General features: G+C 35.3%; 1 protein-coding gene across 8 annotated transcripts; it reads left to right on the plus strand.

Moving 5' to 3' along the window:
- Positions 1-5,341: 5,341 nt before the first annotated feature.
- LOC129253826 (uncharacterized) lies at positions 5,342-22,110 on the plus strand. Of its 8 annotated transcripts, XR_010294344.1 has the most exons (12): positions 5,651-5,829; positions 6,394-6,459; positions 7,203-7,290; positions 9,203-10,321; positions 10,990-11,124; positions 12,524-12,880; positions 13,378-13,616; positions 14,492-14,620; positions 15,518-15,686; positions 16,379-16,530; positions 18,513-18,676; positions 19,906-22,075. XR_010294344.1 is itself a non-coding variant. In XM_064103214.1 (11 exons), exons 2-11 carry the CDS (start codon positions 6,418-6,420, stop codon positions 20,047-20,049), a joined length of 2,586 nt encoding a protein of 861 aa, XP_063959284.1. In that variant the 5' UTR covers positions 5,606-5,829; positions 6,394-6,417; the 3' UTR covers positions 20,050-22,105. The 8 variants fall into 8 exon arrangements, 4 of the variants coding, with proteins under 4 accessions (XP_063959289.1, XP_063959298.1, XP_063959293.1 ...); XR_010294345.1 differs by lacking the exon at positions 6,394-6,459 and having other exon boundaries at positions 5,600-5,829; XM_064103214.1 differs by lacking the exon at positions 16,379-16,530 and having other exon boundaries at positions 5,606-5,829; positions 19,906-22,105.
- Positions 22,111-23,458: the final 1,348 nt, after the last annotated feature.

The raw sequence follows: 23,458 nt of genomic DNA on the forward strand, positions 1-23,458 counted from the left end.
ACATTGATGAATTGGAAGAAACGGGAGTTTCTCTTCAATGTTATAATAAGGACATAAGTATTTCGTTTGGAAATGGTGAACTGGCTCTTTATTTGCATTTTATTATTCAATAATATTGTTTTATTTGTTAAGCGGTATTTCAGGAAGAATTTTCACCAATAAAACAATTATCTCTTGTGATTTTTTTTTCATTTTTTTCGTAAAAAGTGGGGGGGATGTTTGTACAGGCCATCCCCCCCTCCTCGAAAAGTGAAGGGGATATATCCCCCCATCCCCCCCGGGATTTACGCCAGTGCATTGAGATCTCCGCAAATGTAGCCTCACAAAATAGGCGTCCACATGGGCGATTCCATCACGGTAAGTCGCATTAAACTTTTAGGTGTCTTTTTTTTATTCCGTTGGTGCTGTCAGTTTTACAGGGGTCAGTCTTTCTGTCAAGTGTCAATGACATCTGAGCCTTTAGAACAATATACATGCAGAATGGTTGTAGGATTTATATCGTAGACACTGTGACGTCCCAAAAATAGGTCAGTCGCATTACACAAAAAGGTGACTGATTACTTTTTAATAGTTCTTTTAAATCAAAACACTTTTTGCAAATTTCGATATACCTGCAAACATTACTTAATATTAAGTGTCAAATAAGACATTTGAATTTGGAAATCAACTTCGAGTTCAAGTTCTCTTGTAGATAGAAAAACTGCGGTCAGTCGCATTACGGTCAGTCACATTAAACATATTTGACATTTTTTAAACCTTTCATTCCCGCAACTTATTTTGATTTTTTTTTGTATGATGATGACCTTCGACAGGGGCGGCGCTAGGCCTTTTCCAGTAGGGGGGGGGGGGGGGGGTGTGGAGGCCCTGATTACCGACAAATATCAGTACCGATTACCGACGTCCCGCGACCATGAATCTTTTTCTTGTTCTCTTTATATAGTCACATTTTCTTCCGTCACGCATGACAGTTCCAGCTGCCTTCAGATTATCAAACTGAAAATTTTGAAAAACAAACGATAGTTTTCTGTTAAATTGAAATTAATCAAAAAAATATACATGTAGTCCAGTGTAAATAATTTTTATGTATGGTTCGGATTCTCCTATAAGGAGATGCATAAGAAAAAAATAATTGAGGCTAATTATGACCCCCCCTCCCTTTTGCATTAATGAGCTTACATATGAGTTTTAATAGAAAATATATGGTCCAGATTTGACATAGAGCCAATATTAATTTTTGGAAAATGTCGGCTTTTACTTGAAATCGCCCATATACAGAATTAAACAAAATGAATGATTCTAATGTACAGTCAGAGTCCCGTTGCGAAAAGTTACTATGGTAACTTCGCCATAAAGAAGTAACTCGGTAACGCTGATCAACAACCAATCAAAATCAACGATTCCGTGCAAGTTAACATTGGATGCCAAAGTCTAGGGTCGCAGAACGGTTTTGAAAGTATGGGGGGGGGGGTGGGCGGGGGATGACCATGCAAAAAATCACAATCATGTGGTCATTTTTACGTTTTTGATACAACGTATAGGTCAGGGGCGTCGATCCATTTTTCAGATTGGGGGGGCAAAATCATTAATCAACGTTCCAAAGGCGCTCGATCGTACAAAACACCTCCCACAAACACATAGGCATGTTATATATATATATATATATATATATATATATATGACTCATGAGATACAGACATAGACATGTATCTCACCAAAAAATTAATGCGAGCGCGAAGCGCGAGCTGAAATTTTTTAGTATACTGACCATAAAACAGGAAAAGGGTACCTGTTTAGGCCTGTTTGTATAGTAACTCATGAGGAGGATACATATCTCATTACACATATAATGCGAGTGCCGAGAGCGAGCTGAAATTTCTTTATATTCTGACCTGAAAGCTTGATATTCTAAGCATTTTTGGTACCAAAAGAACAAATCTCTCTCTAAAAGAGATGCGAGCGCGAAGCGCGAGCTGAAAATTTTGATATTTCTATCTGAAAAAAATGACAGTTTAATGGACGTTTTTTTTTTTAAAGAATAAGATATATATCCAACAAAAGATTATTGCAAATCGAAGCGGGAGTTATTTTGAGGGTTAGAACTGAAAACGGGACATTCTATTCACCTATTTAATCATGAAAAGTATGGGTTTTTGCTACAGAAATGATGCGAGCGCGAAGCGCGAGCTGAAAATTTTTGTATTCCAATCTGAAAAGCGGACATTTGGAGCACGATTTGAAATAGAGAACGAGTTGTGTATCTCAATCTCGCTTGCTGAACATTACAATCTTATTTTATTTTTGCACATCCGGAATTATTGGGGGGGGGGGGGGGTAAAACGATATGTTTGCCCCCCCCCCAATATTTTCATTGGTGGGGCGATCGCCCACCCTGCCCCCCATGATCGACGCCTCTGGTATAGGTAGACCTACTCAGTAATGATACGGATTCATTTTCTTTTAGGGGCGCCTTACAAAACTCAAACGGGCGAGTTGGAGATGGGATTGGGGGTTTCCTCCCTTTTAAATTCCAGTAACTTATCAGGGCGCCGTTTTAAAAAGAGTCATGGCTTACAATTATTGTAACTTTGCCGCGGCCATTCAGTATGGCAACCGACTATACCATGGTAACATACAGGCCTTAGCAGCCAACCACAGTGAAAGTTTCCATGGTAGTTCCAATATATGGCAATTTAACCATAGGTGTATCTTTATTTAAACAGGCCTCTACATGTCCCTCTTGGCCTGGGAAGAGGCGATGCTGGTGGTGCAGAAGCACCCCCCCAATATTTTTCTAAGGGTACTGCGTATGTTTTACATTGTAAGCAGCACCCCTAGAAATCAGGTTATTCTTAAAAGTAGAAATTCAACCAAAATGACCTTCATAACATTGGAGCGAAAACCCCCCCCCCCCCTTTTTTTTGGGGGGGGGCGGGCTCGTCAATTTTTTCTGACCAATATGACCTTCATTTGGAAGCGAAAACCTTATTTTGGGGGCTTGTCATTATTTCTCTCCAAACCAGCAATATTCATTACATCATCTTAAAAATCGTTCACAGGGCCCAGTGCAGGAGGCCCTACTGAACTATTGAAAAAAAAAGTTTTTATTATTGTTTTTCTATCAATTCAAATTCATACATACAGTTTATAAGGTAATAATAAATTGTAAAATATAATTCGGACCAATTACTTGAACTCATTTATAACTATGGTGGTGCAACAAAATATGACCACCTAAGAATCTGGTTTGTCTAAAGCCTGAGATAGAGGCAACCCCAAATATCTGTTACTGGAAGACAAATTGGCAGCCTCCATGTAAAAAGTTAAATGAACGAATTTGGTCAAAAATGTAGGTGGTTTTTGTGATTTGGGGGGATTTTGGTGTACAGGAGTACTTCCTGCATGGCATTTAAATTGAAGTTCCTGGAGTGGGCACTTTTTTGGACACTCGGAACTTCTGGTCAGGAAATAGTCCTAATTAAATCCAATTGAAAATCTGTGGACAATCATGGACTCAAAGGTCTATTGCCAATCTTTGGCAACAAATAGGAAAATGTTTGTAAAAAAAAGAAAGATTCCAGGGATTGTGTTAAAGCCCGGTGAAATTAAAATCTTCCTAATCTTCTGGAAAGATAGAGGGTTCGTAGTTTGAAGATCATTGAAAAATGTGGTAGTAACAGTTTAAAGTAGATCTAGGTAAGTTCATTGTAATATATAAGTGTTTGTTATTTTTAAACCAAAATGTAAGTTTTTTGTAGTTTTTATTGATATTTTGCTCTTAAAATGTAAAATATACATCCACCTGGTCATCTTTCGTTGCACCACCCTATACATAATAATGTAATATTATTTAAAGAAACCGTATCGTAAAGAATTATCACAATTAATGAATCACAAATATCAGAGAAAAAAAAACCCTTAGATGGAGGATAATGTGGAGGCAATGGACCACTGGCGGATTCAGGGGGGGGGGCACAGCCGACCCGTGCCCCCTTTTGAGAAGCAAAATTAAATTTGTAATTTAAAATACCGTTAAAACAGAAATGTGCCCCCCCCCCCTTTGAAAGTGAAGACATTTGTTTTTGCTTGTTAATTTTTTTCGGGGACGCAATATCCTTACATTTTGGTTAAAACCCTTTATCTTTTTTTTTACTTGTCAAATTTTCCTTGGAAGAAATGTGCCCCCTCTTTGGAAAATCATGGATCCTCTGCTGCGATGGGCCCCCATATTTTCATGACCGAGAAAAAAACAAATCAATTAAAACATTCGATCTTAATTTTTAAGAAGGTTGACATTTTTGCTCATTTGTTTTGTGCTAACTCAATTTTTATTGCTCATTAGGCCTATTCAAATTATCTCCAACAAAAATAACAAATTTAGAGGGACGTCGGTCTTGTCATCAACTCACTGTATTTCGATTGATTTCAAGAAATACAATCAATTTTCACTTATGAGCAAGCGGAAAGAGACTCTTAAAAAATGTTGGATAAAAGAGGAAACGAAAGCGAAACTATATTATTTGGTCCATAAGCCATTAGGGAGACAATTTCCATAGGAACTCGATGAGTTCGCATGGCCAGCAAGGTTCTTATAGCCGGGCTTATAGCTAGAGTTAATTGGGAATAAGTCTGATGTAGGAACTGTATACTTGGATATCCCATAAGTGACTTGCCTCTAATAAGATTCATACTAATTATGGTTCTCTTTGAAAGAATTTCCTTCCTCTTTCAATTTCGTACATTTTACTGTCGAATTTAAGGTGAGTCTTATTTCGAATTCGTATATAATATAGGTTATAACATGCACGCCTTATCTTTTCTAAGTCTGTTTGTCGTACACTTTTTGTATAGGTTTCTTTCTGCAAAGACTTGCAGTTACAGGCATAGGCACCACATTTTTTCCTTTGTTTTTTCATTGTTTGTACATAATAATAGAGCTAATGATAATCATAATAATATGATCATAATGATAATGATGATGATGATTATTATTATTATTTATTTGACCAAAAAAAGAGCAAATACAATACATCAGAAAACAATTACAATTTTACAAACATGCAAAGAAATGTTGGACCGGCAAGTGGGTCAGGGGGTGCAAAAGTGAAATTCAGCACTGTTGCCCGGAGGCATGTGCCCCCACACATGCCCCTCCCATGACATAAATCAAGTATTATAAGCTCTTGCAAAAATATTGCACATTAAAAAAGTGATGATGATAATGATAATGATGATAATAATAATGATAATAATAGTAATATTAATAATGATAATAATAATAATAATAATAATAATAATTTTGATAAAAAACCAACAATTGTAAATTTCTACCTACATTGGGGCTGAACAGAGTAAGGTCCTTCTCGGAGAGTGAAAATCTAAAAGAGCAATTTCGTCCTTGATTAAAGAACAATGCAATGCGCTTTGGATCTTGAATGAAATAGAATATGATATACAGCATTATGATGCTGATATTCTGGTTCTTCGATTTTCGACAAAGGGGATAATGCTGGCATGCATTGTTCCCTTATTGCTGACCGATAATAACCCCGCATGTCAAAAGACTCCAGTGAAGCTAATAACATACATGATTTCAGTCATTCTATTCAGATTGATCAGCCGTTTGTTATTCATCTGTTGTGTGGTGTACTGCATACTGCATAAGAGAATGCGTAAAGGGTACCGAAGGTAAAAGTCGGCGCCATCTTGATCAGAGTTGATAATCACACGATTATAGAGGAGGACATTAATTATTTCTCTTAGGAACAAACGACATTTTTTTTCTTCTGTTGAGCAGAGTTCCCGAGACTTGCAGATTCCAGCATAACCCGGGTGAGCAATATATTGTGATTAAAAGAAAATATACTAGAAAAGAATGTATAGCCTATATGGTTATGCGGACACTATAACAGTATATTTACAGGTCGTACAGTTGATAAGTAGGCCTATAGATAAACGAATTAAATCAATTTTAATATTATCTCTCTCTCTCCCTCTTTCTAGACACATAACTCGTATAGGTTTTGTCACACTAACACAATCACACACACCCCGCCCACCCTCTTACAATATATATATATATTATATATGTATATATATAAATAAATGAATTAATAAATATATATATTATATATATATATATATATATATAATATATATATTTATTTATTCATTTATTTATTTTTATCCTGCTCATCACCCTGGAAGAGACCCTTCCAAGAGCTTCATTTTTTTATTTGCTGAGATGAATATGTATTATTTCTAAGCTGAACCTATTAATCTTGGCCAAGGCCAGAAAGCTTCGAGAAACTGTCTGTGCATGGGCAACGAGGTCGGTCCAATTTCCAATTCACCTAATTTAGTCGTCTCATTTTACTGTTGACATCATCCATGCAGTTCACCCAACATAGGTGACCAAACATGGCTGAGGATCCGGCCAGGACGCCTGTAGATCAGACAAAGGTATATGATAAATGAATTACAAAGAGGATCTCACTAATGATTTTTTTAAAGTAAAAAAAAAGGAAGGAAGGAAGACGAAAGAAGATTTTCACAAAGAGAGGTCAGGGACTGTGTAACTCCATATTTCACACAAAACTGTTCTAGGAATGTACCCATGAACTAGCCCCCAAATGACCCACAAAATTGAACAGCCATTATGTGACCTATGTGCATCACAAATTATTTGTATCATGTCATTTAAGAATGTGTCATGAGACAATAAAGACAAATTAAATATGCAGTTTGACTCACCTTTTTTTTTGTATCATAAGGGGCCGGGGGGGGGGGGGTAACCTGGGGGAAAATGATAACTCACGTGTCACTTAACCTTAAAAAGTTTTCTGTGTACCTCTGTATTACGATTGAGAAAAGAAAAGTCACATATCGTCGCTGTCCTTAGAACTACAAGGGAGTTCATGCAGAATCGAGGACTTAATTTTCATTAAAAAAAAATAGATTTAAGCAATGCATTTATCCACTAATGACGTCGAACATGATTTATGTTTAAACACGACTCAAAATATAATTACAAGTGAAACTTGAATTTAAAGTAAGGTTTTGACGTAATGTCGTAAACAAAAAATTAACGTAATGATTTTTGTGTGTGTGTGAGTGTGCTATTCTACCAATCCTTGATGTAATATATTGTAGATTATTTTTGAGTAGTAATCAATCTGTAATGCTTCCTATTTCACTCCTTCCAGAATTTAGAGGAGACTTTACTTCGCACAAAAAGACTGCTCGTTTACAATCACCGCTTTTATCAGAGATACGACTGGCATGGACAAGGGGGTATGTAACAATAATTGGTTATTGCTTACATTATATTTACTTCAGACAAATATTCCAAGATAAAATAATACGACTCATACAATGTGTTGAAACATTTTTGAAAGGCGTTCTAAGATCGAATGAAATAATTTTAAATATGGATAAAGATGCATGAAAGTCCATGTATATATTTTCTTTCAGTCTGACAAGGCGACTAGCTGAAATGACTCTATATTTTCAGCTCGAGTAACTATATACTCATTACTCCTGAAAGAATGCTTCTTCTATATCAAAGTTGAAAAAACGCGATGTGTATTATATCTTATTTGTGTTTAAAAGTAAATTTACTGTTGGTAATTCACGTTCCAAAAATATTTAAATGAATTTAATTGCAACAGTATATCAATTAGTGATCTATGACTTAATGGTTGCTTTGGAATTTTCATGCAACCCGGCCAGCAAAATGTACTTAATGGCTTTTTTGCCCCAAATATCATTCCCTCAATGTAGTTTTCTCTTAGCCATACACGAGCTCAGTAGGAAGGACTGCGTGTTGGTATATAGCCTGGCTATGGATGGTCATATGTTGTTATAGATGATTTAAAGCTAGGAAAAGAATATGATGGGCAGACTTCGTTTAAAAGCCCTACACTTCCATTGTCGGCATGTGATATATAGGCAGACGACGAGTTTAAACATTATTGTCCAATGTAGCTTTCTAGGGTATATAGATAATCGACGATTTACAGATTACGGCATTTAAATGGGAACTCGGTTCAAAGATCCGAGAAGATTTGCACAAAATAGTCCAATAAAAAATAACATAGCATATTGAAGTTTGCAGCTAAAACAAACCAAGCAAACGAGACCCTGTTCAAAGAGTTGGTAATGATATCGCAAGCCCATTTTTTGGATTATTTCCTCTTTTTACATGATAATTTGTACAAAGATTCATACAGCTCTAACACACATCACACACACACTGACACGCGCCTATCACAACAAACCATCCGTCTTATACGCACACATTTTATTTCTCTCTCTCACCCACACACCCTTCCTCCGACATCCTCCAATATTTTACACACCCTCACTCACACACGTACAACATAACTCACTTAAAGGTCAAGTCCACCACGGAAAATGTTGATTTGAATAAATAGACAAACATCAAACTAGCATAACGCTGAAAATTTCATCAAAATCGGATGTAAAATAAGAAAGTTATGACATTTTAAAGTTTCGCTTATTTTTCACAAAACAGTGATATGAACAACTCAAATGAGACAGTCGATGATGTCCCTCACTCATTATTTCTTTTGTTTTGTATTGTCCGAATTACACAATATTTCATTTTTTAAATTAATTTGACAATAAGGACCAACTTGTCTGAACCATAGAGTATTAAACAATGCTAATTCCACATGTTCATGGAGGAATTAAACGTTGTTTCACTTGATAATGAGGAGAAAATTAGAATATTTCATATTTCATAATAATAGAATACAAAAGAAATAGTGAGTGGATGACGTCATCAGTCTCCTCATTTGCATACCGACCAGGATGTGCATAAAACTGTGAAATTAAGCGAAACTTCAAAATGTCATAACTTTCTTATTTTACATCCGATTTTGATGAGATTTTCAGTGTAATGCTTGTTGGATTTTTCTCTTTTTATTTGAATAAATTTTTGGTTGGGATGGACTTGTCCTTTAACAACAGAAACAGGCATGCCATACACCCTTAAAAATACGCAATCACACATCACAGCTAGTATCTTCCTAATGTATTTTACATACAAACAACCTCACACACATCCACACCCGCACACAAATGCACATCAACTTTATAAGTAAGAACAACATACCTTACAACTGACATGTTTCTCGAGGGCTAGACTTAATGTTCAACCTCTTTCATGTGTTTTTTCAAGTCATGAAATCTGGACAGAAAACCCGTTTGAGGGGTGATGCTGGACTAGAGGTTCAAGTACAGGAGTGGATGAGCGTCGATGAGGAGACTCGTATTGCATTAATGGATGATCTGGAGATGCCCTTCGAGAACATCATTACCATTCTGGCTCAACTGTGCCCAGAAGTGAAGCATATCAGCATTGACAGCGACGACTTAATCGTACATCAAGATAGATCCAATGTCAAACCGATGAAGTCGGCTCTCACCATTTGCTTGGAGTACCATGATGGTGATTCGCTTGAAGATGCACTGTTGGCTATTGGTGATTGTTTCCCAAATGCAGAGAGGCTAGATCTGCGATGTGAAGATGTAGATTTCCCGCCCACCGATGAGCAAGACAATGACATCACTCCGTTGTCTTCTTTGAGAGAGTGTAGAATAAGAGTCTGGAAGACATATCATCTCGACAGGTTCCTCTTTTTCCTTAGTTCTTTCTGTCCGGATATTGTATCACTCGTTTTATCTACGCCTAGACGTTTGATATCTCGAAAGTCAACTAAAGACATTTCATCGTGCAAATTTCCTCATCTGACCAACATTCGCCTTGAACCCTTTGCAGATTATGATTTCTACATACTTGAATCATTAACGAATGTACTGCACGTGGGTGATGTAATGAGTCCACTCTTTAACTCTGTTGAAGCCAAAAAGGTGCAGCTTGGAGGTGTAGAACTGACCGCCGTTAGATGGTACCGTACATCTTCATCTTGTGAGCTGCAACTTGAAGGGGCAAGTGGAGTCGTACCTATGGCCGACATGATGCATCTATTGTTCAACGAATTCAAAGGAATTACCGTCCTGACATTTGACAGATGTGATCTTGACTTGTCTTCATCTGAAGCACGTCCGCTTCGCGCTGGAGGCACGTCTCTTCGGGAAATCAAGTTTGTACATATGGAACACTGGCTGTCGCAATCGGACACAGACACGCTTTCGGAGACGTTTCCCAATGTCAAGATCACAACAAAGCATGCAAGTCAGGATTTGTTAGCAGGATCTAAGCAGGGTACAAGGGTGTCTTCCGAGTTGAGGGAAAGGACCTTTGCTCCATCAACATCAGCGCAGGCTTGTTCTGAAGGTGAGTTAGTTATATACGTAATTTATATTTACATTATATTAATCATTCACAATGTATTTCTGAAACTGTTTGAATTGAGGTTTATTGATAATAAGCTCTATATTCGCATTTTGTTAGTTTCCATGTTATATGTGGTTCGGTGGTATTGGGCTTAACCCCTCTCAAGTATATGAATTCACATTGTGATAGTATCAAGTAATATTCCGTTTCTCATACACTACTTAACACACCATACATTACTTTGAAAATCACTTGTGATTTAGTATGTTGGCTTTGATGAGGCTCATTTGAATAAATGACATTATTACCATCTTTATCATTCATATAATTTTATATGATTTTGATAATCATCATTATCTTCATTATTTTATCTCTTCATACCATTTTCATCATTATCATTACGATTATCAATGATGGCACCACCACCACCATCATCTTCATCATCATCATCTTCTTCTTCATCATCATCATCATCATCATCATCATCATCATCATCATCATCATCATCACCATCATCACCATCATTTAACCAATGTCATTTCCATCATCATCATCATCATCACCATCATCATCGTAATCATGTTTGTATCATACATAGTTTTGTTTTTTAATAAAACAATTATATCAAATTTTAACAAGATATTATTTGTTCTTTATAATAATCATAGAAGACCTTGTAGGTGCAGCTGCAGTGGTCAAAGTTCATGAACAGACCGACGTCCAGATCCCTGAAGTGGGAAAAAAAAGGGTTGTGGAAGGAGAGGAATGTGACATGCCACAGGAAAGCCTGTCCCATGCAACAGGTTAATGTCCCTTTCGGTCATATAATTATAGGACAAGTCCACTCTAACAAAAAGCTGATTTGAATAGAAAGAGAAAAATCAAACAAGCATAACACTGAAAATTTCATAAAAATCGGATGTAAAATAAGAAAGTTATAACATTTTAAAGTTTCGCTTAATTTCTCAAAACAGTTATATGCACATCCTGTTCAGTATGCAAATGAGGGGACCGATGACATCACCCACTCACTATTTATTTTGTATTTTATTATATGAAATGTGAAATATTTCGATTTTCCGTCATTGTCATATGAAACAGAGTTTCATTCCTCCCTGAACACGTAGAATTCCATTACTTCAACATTTTGTGGTTCAAGCAAGGGGGTCCTAATTTTCGAATTCGTAAAAATTGAAATATTTGAAAATTCAAACAATAAAAAACAAGAGAAAAAGTGAGTGAGTGACATCATCAACTCTCTCATTTACATATCACTGAAGTGAGCATAGAACTGTTTTGTGAAAAATAAGCGAAACTTTATAATGTCATAACATTCTTATTTTACATCCGATTTTGATGAAGTTTTCAGCGTTATTCATGTTTGATTTTTCGCTATTTATTTAAATCAATTTTTTTCTGGGGTGAACTTGACCTTTAAATTTAATTTGAGCGAATATACACAAACCTGTAGCCGATCGAACCTCCTAAATTTCCCAAATCAATTTTTTCTTGGACGAAATACCTAACAATTTTTTTACTTATGACCAAATTTTTTTCTAGTAAAGGATGAGTAGGAATCGAACCCCTACAAGAAAGCCCTGCATAGCTACGGGGCTGATAAGTTATGAGAAAGGAATATCTCGATCTGGTGTTAGTTTTCAAAAAAATGATTATTATTTCTCCGACGTGTGGAAACAGCTTTCATGGGGTTGTTTTCATCATCAATCTCAAAGAAGTTGTTTAGGTCAATTTGATCAAGTCCTTTTTAAATTTTGTATATTTGGATCAGTTCAGCTCTTTGTCTTCTATTATGATAGAGTAGGTAGTTTTAAAGCCTTCAGCCTTTCATGATAGTCTATATGACGTCGGTCCCATGTTTCTGTTAGCAGAATGTGGTAATGTACGTAACCCAAATTCAGGGAATGTTTTCACAATATTGGAAGTACCTCTTTTGGATGTAGATGGAATTCACATCCATTGATAAGAACGTGTAAATCCTGGGGCCCGTAACACGGAACTTAGCAATAATCGTAGAACGTTTTTCTACAATTGATTCCATTCGGGCATTGACTACAATGTACAAGCAATTGTGAAAATCAAGCGTACGATCAATCGCTAACCTTTGTGTTACGGGAACCTGTAAAAACATGGAAACTTAAAAAAAAATAGTTGGACAAACTCATATCATCATTTTTTTTATAGGAAAAGATGATTTACCGCGAGGTAGTACCAAAGCAATCAAACTGGAATGTATCAAGAGAGTTGGAAGTGAAGGTGGCAAACTTCAGCTAGAGTCATTTGGAATTGAGCTTGAGATACCTCCTGGTGCAATCGACAGCAAAGAGACAAGGGAACTTCTTCTTCGTGTGCTGCCAGACACTCCTAATCTTGGTGACAGCGAAGAGGAGGTGTCAGTCTGCTTTGGTGTACAGTGTTTAGCACCTGGCGACCTAGTCCTGAGGTTACCCGTGACTTACACCATACCTCACTGTGCGATGGCTGCACAAACCTCGAGTCTTGAGGCAGTATTGTACACAGGAGAGGGAGAATACACATTCAGTAAGAACTTGTAGTCCTTTATTTCAGGTTATTATTACTGTTGTCATTATCATCATTGATAATAATTATAATGATTATTAATACTTATTATGAACTATATTATGATGATTATCATTATTATTATTATTATTATTCATTATTATCATCAATATTTATTATTTCTATCATTATCATTATTATTATTGTTATCAGTAGTAGTATTAGTAGTAGCAGCATATAGAGGTAATGTGTAAGACTTGCGTACAGATCCACATACAATTAATTATATAAGTCTATGATAAGACGTCGGTGTTTTTATTTTATTTATTTATTTATTTATTCTTTTTTTTTTTTGGGGGGGGATCCCACAAGCTTTCAATCGCTCATCCCTACCTCCTATCAAAAGAAAGACATTCATGACTTCGATCATCCAGACGCCTTTGCCGTTTCCTGTCACAGAATTACTTCAACAAGTATCAGAATGTCTTTATTCTGACGTTGTTTTTTCATCAATGCAGATGCAGTTATTAAGGAGCGAATTATGTTGCCGAGGTCTGGAGTACCAAGCTGTAACATCATTAAGGATGTACTCACACTCAAGATGGACCACTTTTCTTGGGCAAAGATTATGATCAAGATGAATAATTTATCCTTCCGCGGAAAGCAGATGCGCTGTCGGCCATTTAGAGAGAAAAAACTCACTTGGAAGGTCATCTTACACACCCACCTTTATAGAAAGGTGAAAGGGAACAAGGAGGTAAGCGACAGTGATGTATAGTCGAGGCCGACTTGAGGCCGCATTTTGCCGGCCTTGGTCTTGGACCGAATAACAAAGTATATGCTGGAGTCTCGACTACATCCCTGCTTGTCTAAATATAACTGTTCTTTAAAACAAAACAAATTGACAAAAAAAAAACGTAGACCGATTAAAATTCTTTTAAGCAATTTACTTATGGTAGCATAGCATACATACACACACACACACACACACACCCACACACACACACACATATATATATATATATATATATATATGTATGTATATATATATATACATATATATATATGAGAAATTACAACAGCTTTGGCAATACATTTTATTTAAATATATTGTGAAAGAAATGAATGAAGTGAACAATGGTAGGCGTAGCTTAAACAATTCAATTCAAATTCAATTCAAATTTATTTATTTCACTTCCATCAATTGTACAATTGTTACAAACCGAAGTTCCCCAGAGCTATCTCACTATATATATATATTATTATTATTATTATTAATATTTTTATGGTATCCCTGACGAAGACGTGAGGTTTACGTCGAAAATTTGGACTTGGAAATTTGTAAACTTTGTTGGAACTACAATGCATTACCTCTTTGTATATATATATGTACTTCAGATACCTGAAGAAGGCCCAATTATGGCCGAAAGCTTGTGATTAAACTTGATGAACTGAACCCCGACTACATCTTATTGCTCATTCTCGCTGTATTTATAGCATCCTCTCAAATATATACTGTAGAAAGCACCCTCGCAATGTATAGGTCCCTGCTTCTCACAATATATTTCTTACCTGTGTATTTTGCTTGTGTACTTACATTATATTCGCAATGTATCTTTTTATTTGTAAAAGTTGTTAGAAATGGAAGAAGAGAAACAAGGATTCGTACCTGCTCATGTGGAACAACCGGTCTATATAATGGTCGCAGGGGTTGGTCTCAAAATGCAATGCAATGCCGAATGCAAGAAAATGGCAGAATGTGTACGTCTTTGGTGATTACTTTCTTTTAAATTCTTTACTTTATAATTTTGGTAAAATTTGATCTTTGTATGACAACTAAATGTCACAATTTCAATCTCATCACACGGATTCTGTCAACCCAAATGCAAATAAGAAAGTATTGGATATTGGATTATGTGCGATTTGGCTTTTTGTTTCGAATTTATCGAATTTATTCATGAATATTCATGTTCCATTCAGACAATGTAAGCTTTAATTCTGAAGATTATATGACACGATATAAATAACTTTATGAACAAATGAATGTATAGATATAAGAAAATAAAACACCATGAAATTCAAAATGAGAAAAAAACAATCAAAATGCAGAGTGAATAATAATGTGTGAAAGAAGTGTTTCTTTTTTTCTTCATTCATCTTTAATGCAATGAATCTCAAAGAAAATAAACTGATGATTAAAATGAATGAGATATTGTCACATTACCAGCAAATCAAAAGGCTGCAGAAGAAAAATTAATGTATTGTACGAAACTGTATTATTATTATTAATATTATTATTGTTACTATCACCAATGTCATTATTATTACTATTATGATTAACTTTATCATTAGTCTTTGTCGACTTCATTTGCATCTATATTTTATAGTTGTTTATATTATGTATAAAATGTATAAAAAATATTTATCTCCAAAGGAACTGTTGCTGCGCTAGCGCCATGAGCGTCTCTTGGCGGTGTGTGCGCTCAAGACATCACTATTATTATTATTATTATTGTCATGATTATTACTATTACAATTATCAACATTATTATCGTTATTATCATTATTGTTATATATTATTGATAACACAATAAGTATTCACTTACTGTATTGAGAGTGATCAATCATGATATCATAAATTGCATTTCTCTATATCAGGTTGTATCTTACAAAAGACTAAGATGCGGAGGTAGAATCTGTGTGCCGTTTGAATTATATTTCCCCAGTCATCCAGACAGTGTTGCATTGTCACTTAAAGTAGGGCAGAGTGAAGAACTAGAGGAAACTTTCATCTTCCCCTTGGATTTCACGGCTCCACAAGATAAAGGTATGATTTTAATACTAGAAATCATCGGCGGATCCAAGGAGGGGGGGGGGCGAATCCGGTCCATGCCCCCCTTGAGAGGCACAATTGCAATTTGTAGTGTACTAATAGTACCGTTATTATAGAAGTGTGCCCCCCCCCTTTCGAAAGTGAAGACCTTTTTTTTGCTTGTCAAATTTTTCATCGGGAAAATGTGCCCCCCCCCCCTTTCGGAAAATCTTGAATCCGCCCCTGTTGGAAATATAGCGTTTACTTATTAATTTTGTTTATTTTTGCATTTATTTATTTATTTGTTTATTCATTTATTTATTATTTTTTATTTATACAGCTATTGAATAATAACTCTATCTGTCCATCAATTAATATTTCATTAAATGTTCCATATACCGAGAGTTAATTGTTTCTTCAATACATAAAATAAATGCATCACATGAGAGCCCTGCACAATTATCAAACTACTATCAAAATAAACTCCAGAACTGATAAAACATTACAATAAATAATGACACAAATACGTATAAAAAGCGATTACAAAAAATATCACAATTTTATTAAACATCAAAATAAATGGTTCATCAAGAAAAGTAGTACAACATAGTAAAAATAGAAAATGCTGATAAAACGAGTTCAAAGATATTAAAAGAGAAGCGTGATCACGTAAAAGAAATTTATTATTCTTACTTTATGTTTATTAGAAAGTCAAAAAGGGGCCTAAGCTTTCGATCCTAGCAGAATCTTCGTCGGAGGCAAAATGACAAACAACCATAATATAGACCACAAACAAGCTACAGCAACACTAGAAACAAGGAGACAAAAGGGGCATTAGTGAGTAGAGAAGACCAATCAGGTTAGTGAAGGGGATGAAAGAAAAGGAGTAGGCAGACACAAAGGGAAGTTAGTGTAAGTAAGGCCAAGAGGGATTAAGATAATGAGGCAGGCAACATCAAACAGGATCTGGAACAAACAGTGATAGAGGGATGAATAACTAGAGAATTAGTGAGAGGTGGGTCAAACAGGTTACAAAGAAAGGCATAATAAACTGGTGCATAAGAGTGGGGGAAAAAAGGAAAAGAATGGGGAACAACTGATAATGTGCAAAAGACATATAAGTATATATGATAAAGCATTAAACAAACTAAGAGAAGGTAAGTGTAAATATGTATCTATAAGTGATATGTATGTAAATATATCCAAAAAAGAAATGTATATGAAAAAATATAAATACACATATGGTGTAACTGATATTGTAATCCGCTAGGTGTGACGGGAAAAAAACATAGGACTATACAGTAGGAAAAAAAAAAAAAAAAACTGTATATGTGAAAAAGAGGAAGCAAATTGCCTAAAAAGGTAAAAGCAAATATAGAAGAGAGGGGGTGTATTATGAAGAAACCATAGTATACATGTAAATAAGCAAATGTGGTAAATCTAAAAGAGGTGAGTGGAGAGAAAAAAAATATATATAATAATTATTATATCGCCTGAATAAGGAAGGAAAAATTGGAGCTGAGCTTGTATGAGATATGGGAGGAAAGTAGAGGAAGAAACTATAATGTAACTATTCAAAAGAGCTGAGGGGAAAAGTGATATGTATATATAACTTAAAAGTGGATAGGAAAGAATAATCAGTCGTTCCCCTCTTGGATGTTCAGGCCATGAGGTTGGGTGGTGCGAAGTCGTCTCATCCAGAGCTTCTCTCTGCTAGTACGGACTGAGTCAGGACGGGTACCTACACTCTTAAAAATGTTGGGCAACATACGGTCCACACAACAATTGGTTAAAACTTTATCCAATTCTGGGTAGTTTTACACCAATAATGTGTGCTTTGGGTGAAAACTACACAGTATTGGTGTAAAACTACCCAGAATTGGATAAAGTTTTAACCAATTGTTGTGTGGACCGTATGTTGCCCAACATTTTTAAGAGTGTAAAGATTCGATGCCCTGTAGCATCATGTCAGTGATGGAGTGGTTGGGGTAGTTAAAATGGCGACCAATCGGAGTGTATTAAACTTCCTTTCTGTGGCTAAAAGTCAAGACACAATTTTCAGCCCAAATCAGCATCCCCCTTGATTTACTCCTTGACTCTTTTCTCTCAACTTACTCGTTTCACCAAGCAAAAAATAATGATAATGATAATTTTTATAGAAACAAACAAAATGATATAACGCAAATTCTACTGAATACAACTTTCCAATATTTCAAAAGAAATGTCTGCAAATATCACCTAAAGGAATTCAAGTGCATTAACATAACCGTAGATGTGCCCGGATATATACTATTCCGTTTTGAGGAGCTAAAACAATATCAACTGGCTTGACAATTGTAAGTCCATAATCTGTTGGAAGTACATTTAGCAGATATTTTCGCCTTAGAAATTTAGTCTTATTCTTATTTTTCGCATGATTGTTTGAGATGAACATTTGATGACCGGGGAGCGTTTAACGAGAGAACTTGACGGATATTTCATCCGACAAAGTATGTTTTATCCGACAGTCACCATAGTAACTGTCAACCACCTGTGTTTCTCACCCAATCAAAATCAGGAGAAGTTGTCAGATCTGACGATTCTGTCAGACGACAAATAAAATGTTCATGAAGGGACTGTCCCAAACCACAATCAGCTACTTCAGGATTTTCAACCTCAATTTCTCTATTGTATTCCATGTAAGATTCCAAGTGATCGTTCTTTTACCAGTTGTCCGGTACGATTCTTAGTATTTTTTATTACAATATACCGGATCAAATACTCTTTGTATTCCACCACCACCGCAGATATGAAATATTTGATATTAGTATAACGAAAGCTTTTAATGATTTAACTCTGAAGGAGGTGGAGGAGGAGAGCTTGATATGAGGATCGTCGAGATCACCGAAGTGAATCTGAGGGACCTTTCCAACAAACTGGGCTCAGAATGGAGGACGGTTGGAACTTTTCTAGGCTTCGATAACTCAGAAATCCAAATCATACTCGAACAGCATACCAATATCAAGGTAGGCCTACGTACCTTATACAGTGCGTCCCAGAAAAAACGAAACCGAGATTAAGCGATGATTTATCATAACTTAATCACAAATACAATAGACAAATGACCTACCAATGTAAAGCTTAGAATCTCCTCTTTCATCTGATATTACTTAGATTATTCTTCATTCACGCATTAGTGAGCAAAAACAATTTGAAGAAAGGATACCAAAACTCATTTGGCGGGGGTATCTGAATTTCAAAAAGAAAATCACATGACTAAAAAGCTCAATATCTGCTCTTTTATTTGATACCTTAATCACAAAAAATGGTCAAGAAGCAAACAAGTTATGTTCCCTCGAAACAATGCTTGTAAAGTTGTATTTCCATAATTTCATTAAATAAGCGTGTTTTCACCGGTCCCCCACATAAGCTATCGCATGGTGAACAAAAGACTTCATGCATGGCTGATCGTCAACAAAACGGAGTGTCAAGTGAGTTTGAACGCTAGCCTGTAGAACCTCTTCATTTTATGAAATTATTGAAATTCAAGCCTTATTTCAAATAACCAGAACTTTGTTATTTCTTGACCATTTTCTGTAATTGAGGTATCAAATTAAAGAACAGATATTGAACTTTTTAAAAATGTGGTTTTCTTTTTGAAACCCAGATACAGCCCGCCAAATGACGTTTTGGTATCCCCTCTTCAAATTGTTTTTGCTCACTCATGCGTGAATGAGAAATAAGCTTTACAATGGTAGGTCATTTGTCTATTGTATTTGTGATTAAGTTATGATAAATCATCGGTAAATCTCGGTTTCGTTTTTTGTGGGACGCACTGTATAGTCTTTTCATTACCCTCTGAGCAAGTACTATCGTGGAATTCCCGTATTTTTCATGTCTTTGCAATCGGTCACCTTATTGAATATTTTGTCTCAATCAGAGCCACTTAGGCCTGCTTTCAGGCGACATCAGTTTGCAACGTGCTGTATGGATAAATTGCATGTAGACTGAAGATACTGAAAATATACCTCTAATTACTTTGTTATGACGAGAGGTCTGAAACTTTCATCACATAAACGGCAATATAACAGCAATGAACTAATTATCAAGAGATTACAAGTATAAAATGGTAAGTATAATGGTAATTAAAAATAACAATTATTAAACAAAATCATTAATCATGCTCCACAAATTTACCATATATACCCCTTATTAAAGGCTTCCCTTTGTTTTGTTTTTGTCTCCTTTCAAGCAGGAATGTATTTTTCAGATGTTGCTTCGCTGGCGAAAAGTAAAAGGCGCCGAGGCTACAAAGGAAAGATTAAAAAAGGTGCTGAGGCGATCGGGACGCGAAGATTTGACATTTATTCTGGAAGACTCGGATGATATGGAATTATGAATCTGATCGAAGTTATTAAACAATTCTTCCCGATGGCTTTAGGAGATCAAGAGCTATCTTCTCGTCACTAGCCATGTTCTGATGTTTGATGATTCGTCAAGGGTCCAGGATTATTGTTTGAATAAAACTATCAACGATCGATGTTTAGCGCTGATAACATTTTCTATGGTCCCGCCCTTTGTGATTCGGTAGGTGCATGAAACCACCAAAAGTCGTCAGATAAATGATTTTTTTTTTAGTTGAAGAACTAATTCTAAAATAATATATCCTCAGCTTTAACCTGATATGTAACAAGTCATCACTGGAAGTTAAACAAACGAATGAGTATAATATGAATAATGATTATTCTTCTATTGTCATGCTGGAGAAAGTGTGGAGAAATGCATATGAAATGTAAACCCCTTATCTATAAGGACAAAACGTAATCAATCAGCAAAATGCTGGAAATGTTTGAATTGAACTTTGTTTACTTTTATTTTATTTTTATTTTATTTTATGCCCCAGCTCAGTTCTAGCTGTCACACCCAACCTGAAGCTTCGTTTGCCTATTGTTAAAATAGCAATTTCGAATCGTGAACAGAGTTGTTCAAATAAGTTGCAATATCAGTTTTGATTTTCTTGGATCGAAAAGTGCAAAGAAATTATTAAAAAATATTGTTCAGCTTGGTCAAAACTTATTCTTTGACACAGTTTGAAAATCTGCATTTTTGCGCAAACCAATCTTTGAGCTTTACAAGTGGGCAGTGCAATATGCTCATTCAAGCACATTCGGGCAGTAATCATACTGGCATCTCATAGAAGAGACTGAAGCCCAAGAATTTATGTGAAAAATATCTACATATTATTATTGTAAATTTAAAACTTGCCAGGACCTTTTCAAGATGTGAACTTTTTATTGATACGCAGTGTATGTATTGTTTGTAACACCAAATACCTGATACTGAACTCAATGAAACGGTGTACTAAACTTACTACCAGCTACATCATCAAAGTACAGCAATGCAGCTTGAAAGAAATATATGAATTTATGTGATATCATAAAATGAATGCTTTATTTCAACATTTTGAGTGCTTTCATACGTTTTTGTTCAATTTACTTTTCGGATGATTAGATGTATATTTTGGCATGTGTACAATCATGAAGATATATATACAGGGTAAGTCAGTATGGTTTTTGTAGTGCAAATGAGTGTCGAGTGTTCACTTCTTTAACTATTGTCGTAACTTTTATCTTACATAACAATAATTATTTTAGTAAACTGATTTATTCGTCTAAGTAAAGCTATTAGCAATTTCGGTTGTAATTTTTGATTTGCCAACATGCATTACATTAATATTTATTATAACATGCAAAACCAAATGTGTGCAAGAAGGTATGTTGTATTTGGTGCAAAGCACCCCCCTCCCTCCCCGAAAAAAAAATTAATACAAAAATGCTTCTTCAGAATGTACCGTGTCACAGTTCCTTCATCATAGAATACTTCAACTTATCTAATAATCATACCAGTGGAAGATTTTTTGTTATCATCATGTTTGCGAAGACAAAAATAAATGTCTTGTATCTTATTATTTTATTTAAAATGTGTAATACTCATGTCTTTCAAATTACACACGACAGTGCTGCCATTTTCTATCTGTTCCAGTAGACTATAGTGTGGGCCTTGTGTTAGTTATTGAAATAGCTAGGTAATGGAATGAATATTGTTAAGTAAAGCACATGCACGCTTTTCATTAAATATAAGAATTACCTTTTCAGATTTCCAATTGTTCTATCAATCACATTTATCATTTTGGAATGGTTTGGACAACATGAATAAAAGTAAATAGCTGTAAATGTCTTTAAATTCGTTTTGATGACATTTAAATCTATGTATTTTTATTTATTTCAATGTTTGTAATGATGTTTGTAAACATTACTAGGCGACCGGTGATAGGAGAATTAACCTTAGGAACTATAGTGTCCTTTTCGCTATCCAAGATCGGTCTTTCAATTTTCTTGTATTTGTAATTTTTTGTATTTTGCCAGAAATAAAATAAATAAATGAAAATAAGCATCATGCTAGCGGCCATTTACTTTTTATTATGTTTGAATAGAAACCCAGGGGCGGATCCGGCTTTCGCCAATAAGGGGGGGGGGGCGCAAAAAAAATTCACCCATATTTTCTTCGATCGGCCGCTCAAAGGTTGATTTCCGTTTGTTTCTTTGAAGGGGTCGTCCTAACAGTCACTTATTAGTTTAATTCTTATCAAACAACATAAATAATCTCGAAAACCCTATTTGAACAGTACGATCGCGAAGTGCAAGCTAAAAAAATTATGGGACTTTGATGTCTTTTGTCCTGAAAATTGAATATTCTGAGCAATGTTTGTGATCCTGAACAAGATGCATAATTATGTACCTGATAATTACTGCGAGCGCGAAGCGCTAGCAGAAATTGTTCATATAGGCCTATGTTCTGGCCTGATCGAAAAGGTATCTGCTAAGGACTGTTTGTAGTATAGCCATGAAGACGATATAAGAATTTAATAATGCGAAGCGTGAGCTAAAATTGGTTGACATACCGACCGAAAATTGTTGATATTGTGATCTGAAACTGGATAATGCATTATTGTACAACAATCAGCGTATCTGAATAAACATAATAAACATAAGCACGCGTGTTTCAGATTTCGACCTAGAATCTGGGCATTCTAAATACAATTTTTTAGCATGAAAAACGCGAATCGCGAGCTTAAAATATTTGATATTCCGATCTCAAAAAGGGACAATTTAAGCTCTGTATTTTAAGCACTTTGTAGAAAAATTTGATATGGATCACAGTTTAAAAAGAGCTGATATGTTTCATTATTATTACTTTGAGTTTTGACATAGGACCGGGACATTCTAAGAACATTATGTCATCATAATGAAAATGATGAATATCTTCCCATTTCTCTTCCTAAGCGCGAGATGAAACTTGTCGATATTCAATTCTGAAAAAGGGACACTTTGATCATTAAATAAATATATTATATATTAATCTAATAAGTCTATATAATGAGAGTGAGAAATCTGTTAATATTATGGCCTGAAAACTGGACATTTAAAGCACTTTTGTAATTATGAATAAGATGCATGAGTTAATATATTTCAACAATCAATGCGAGCGCAAATCGCGAGCCGATTTATTTTATGAACTGTCATGAAATGGTTATAACTTACCAATCAAAATGCGAGCGTGCAGCGCTAGCTGATACGTTTTGACAATCTGACCTGAAAATTGATATTTTGAGAACTTTATGGAATACAGGAAAATAATAGGTACCTGACAAATCAAATTTTGCGAGCGCATAGCGCGAGCAGAAAATGTTAATAGCTAGTCTGCTCCTCAAATCTCTCTTTTGTCTACAATAAAATTCATGACTACCG

This window comes from Lytechinus pictus, chromosome 1 (assembly GCF_037042905.1).
Source record: "Lytechinus pictus isolate F3 Inbred chromosome 1, Lp3.0, whole genome shotgun sequence".
Classification (NCBI taxonomy): Eukaryota; Metazoa; Echinodermata; class Echinoidea; order Temnopleuroida; family Toxopneustidae; genus Lytechinus; species Lytechinus pictus.

What these genes read in the sequence shown, in the direction of transcription:
- LOC129253826 (XM_064103214.1), top strand. Translation starts at nt 6,418, where the DNA reads ATGGCTGAGGATCCGGCCAGGACGCCTGTAGATCAGACAAAG. An exon ending in AAGCCTGTCCCATGCAACAG is followed by an intron (nt 11,125 to 12,523) that starts GTTAATGTCCCT and finishes TTTTTTTTATAG; the next exon opens with GAAAAGATGATTTACCGCGA. An exon ending in AACAGCATACCAATATCAAG is followed by an intron (nt 18,677 to 19,905) that starts GTAGGCCTACGT and finishes CCTTTCAAGCAG; the next exon opens with GAATGTATTTTTCAGATGTT.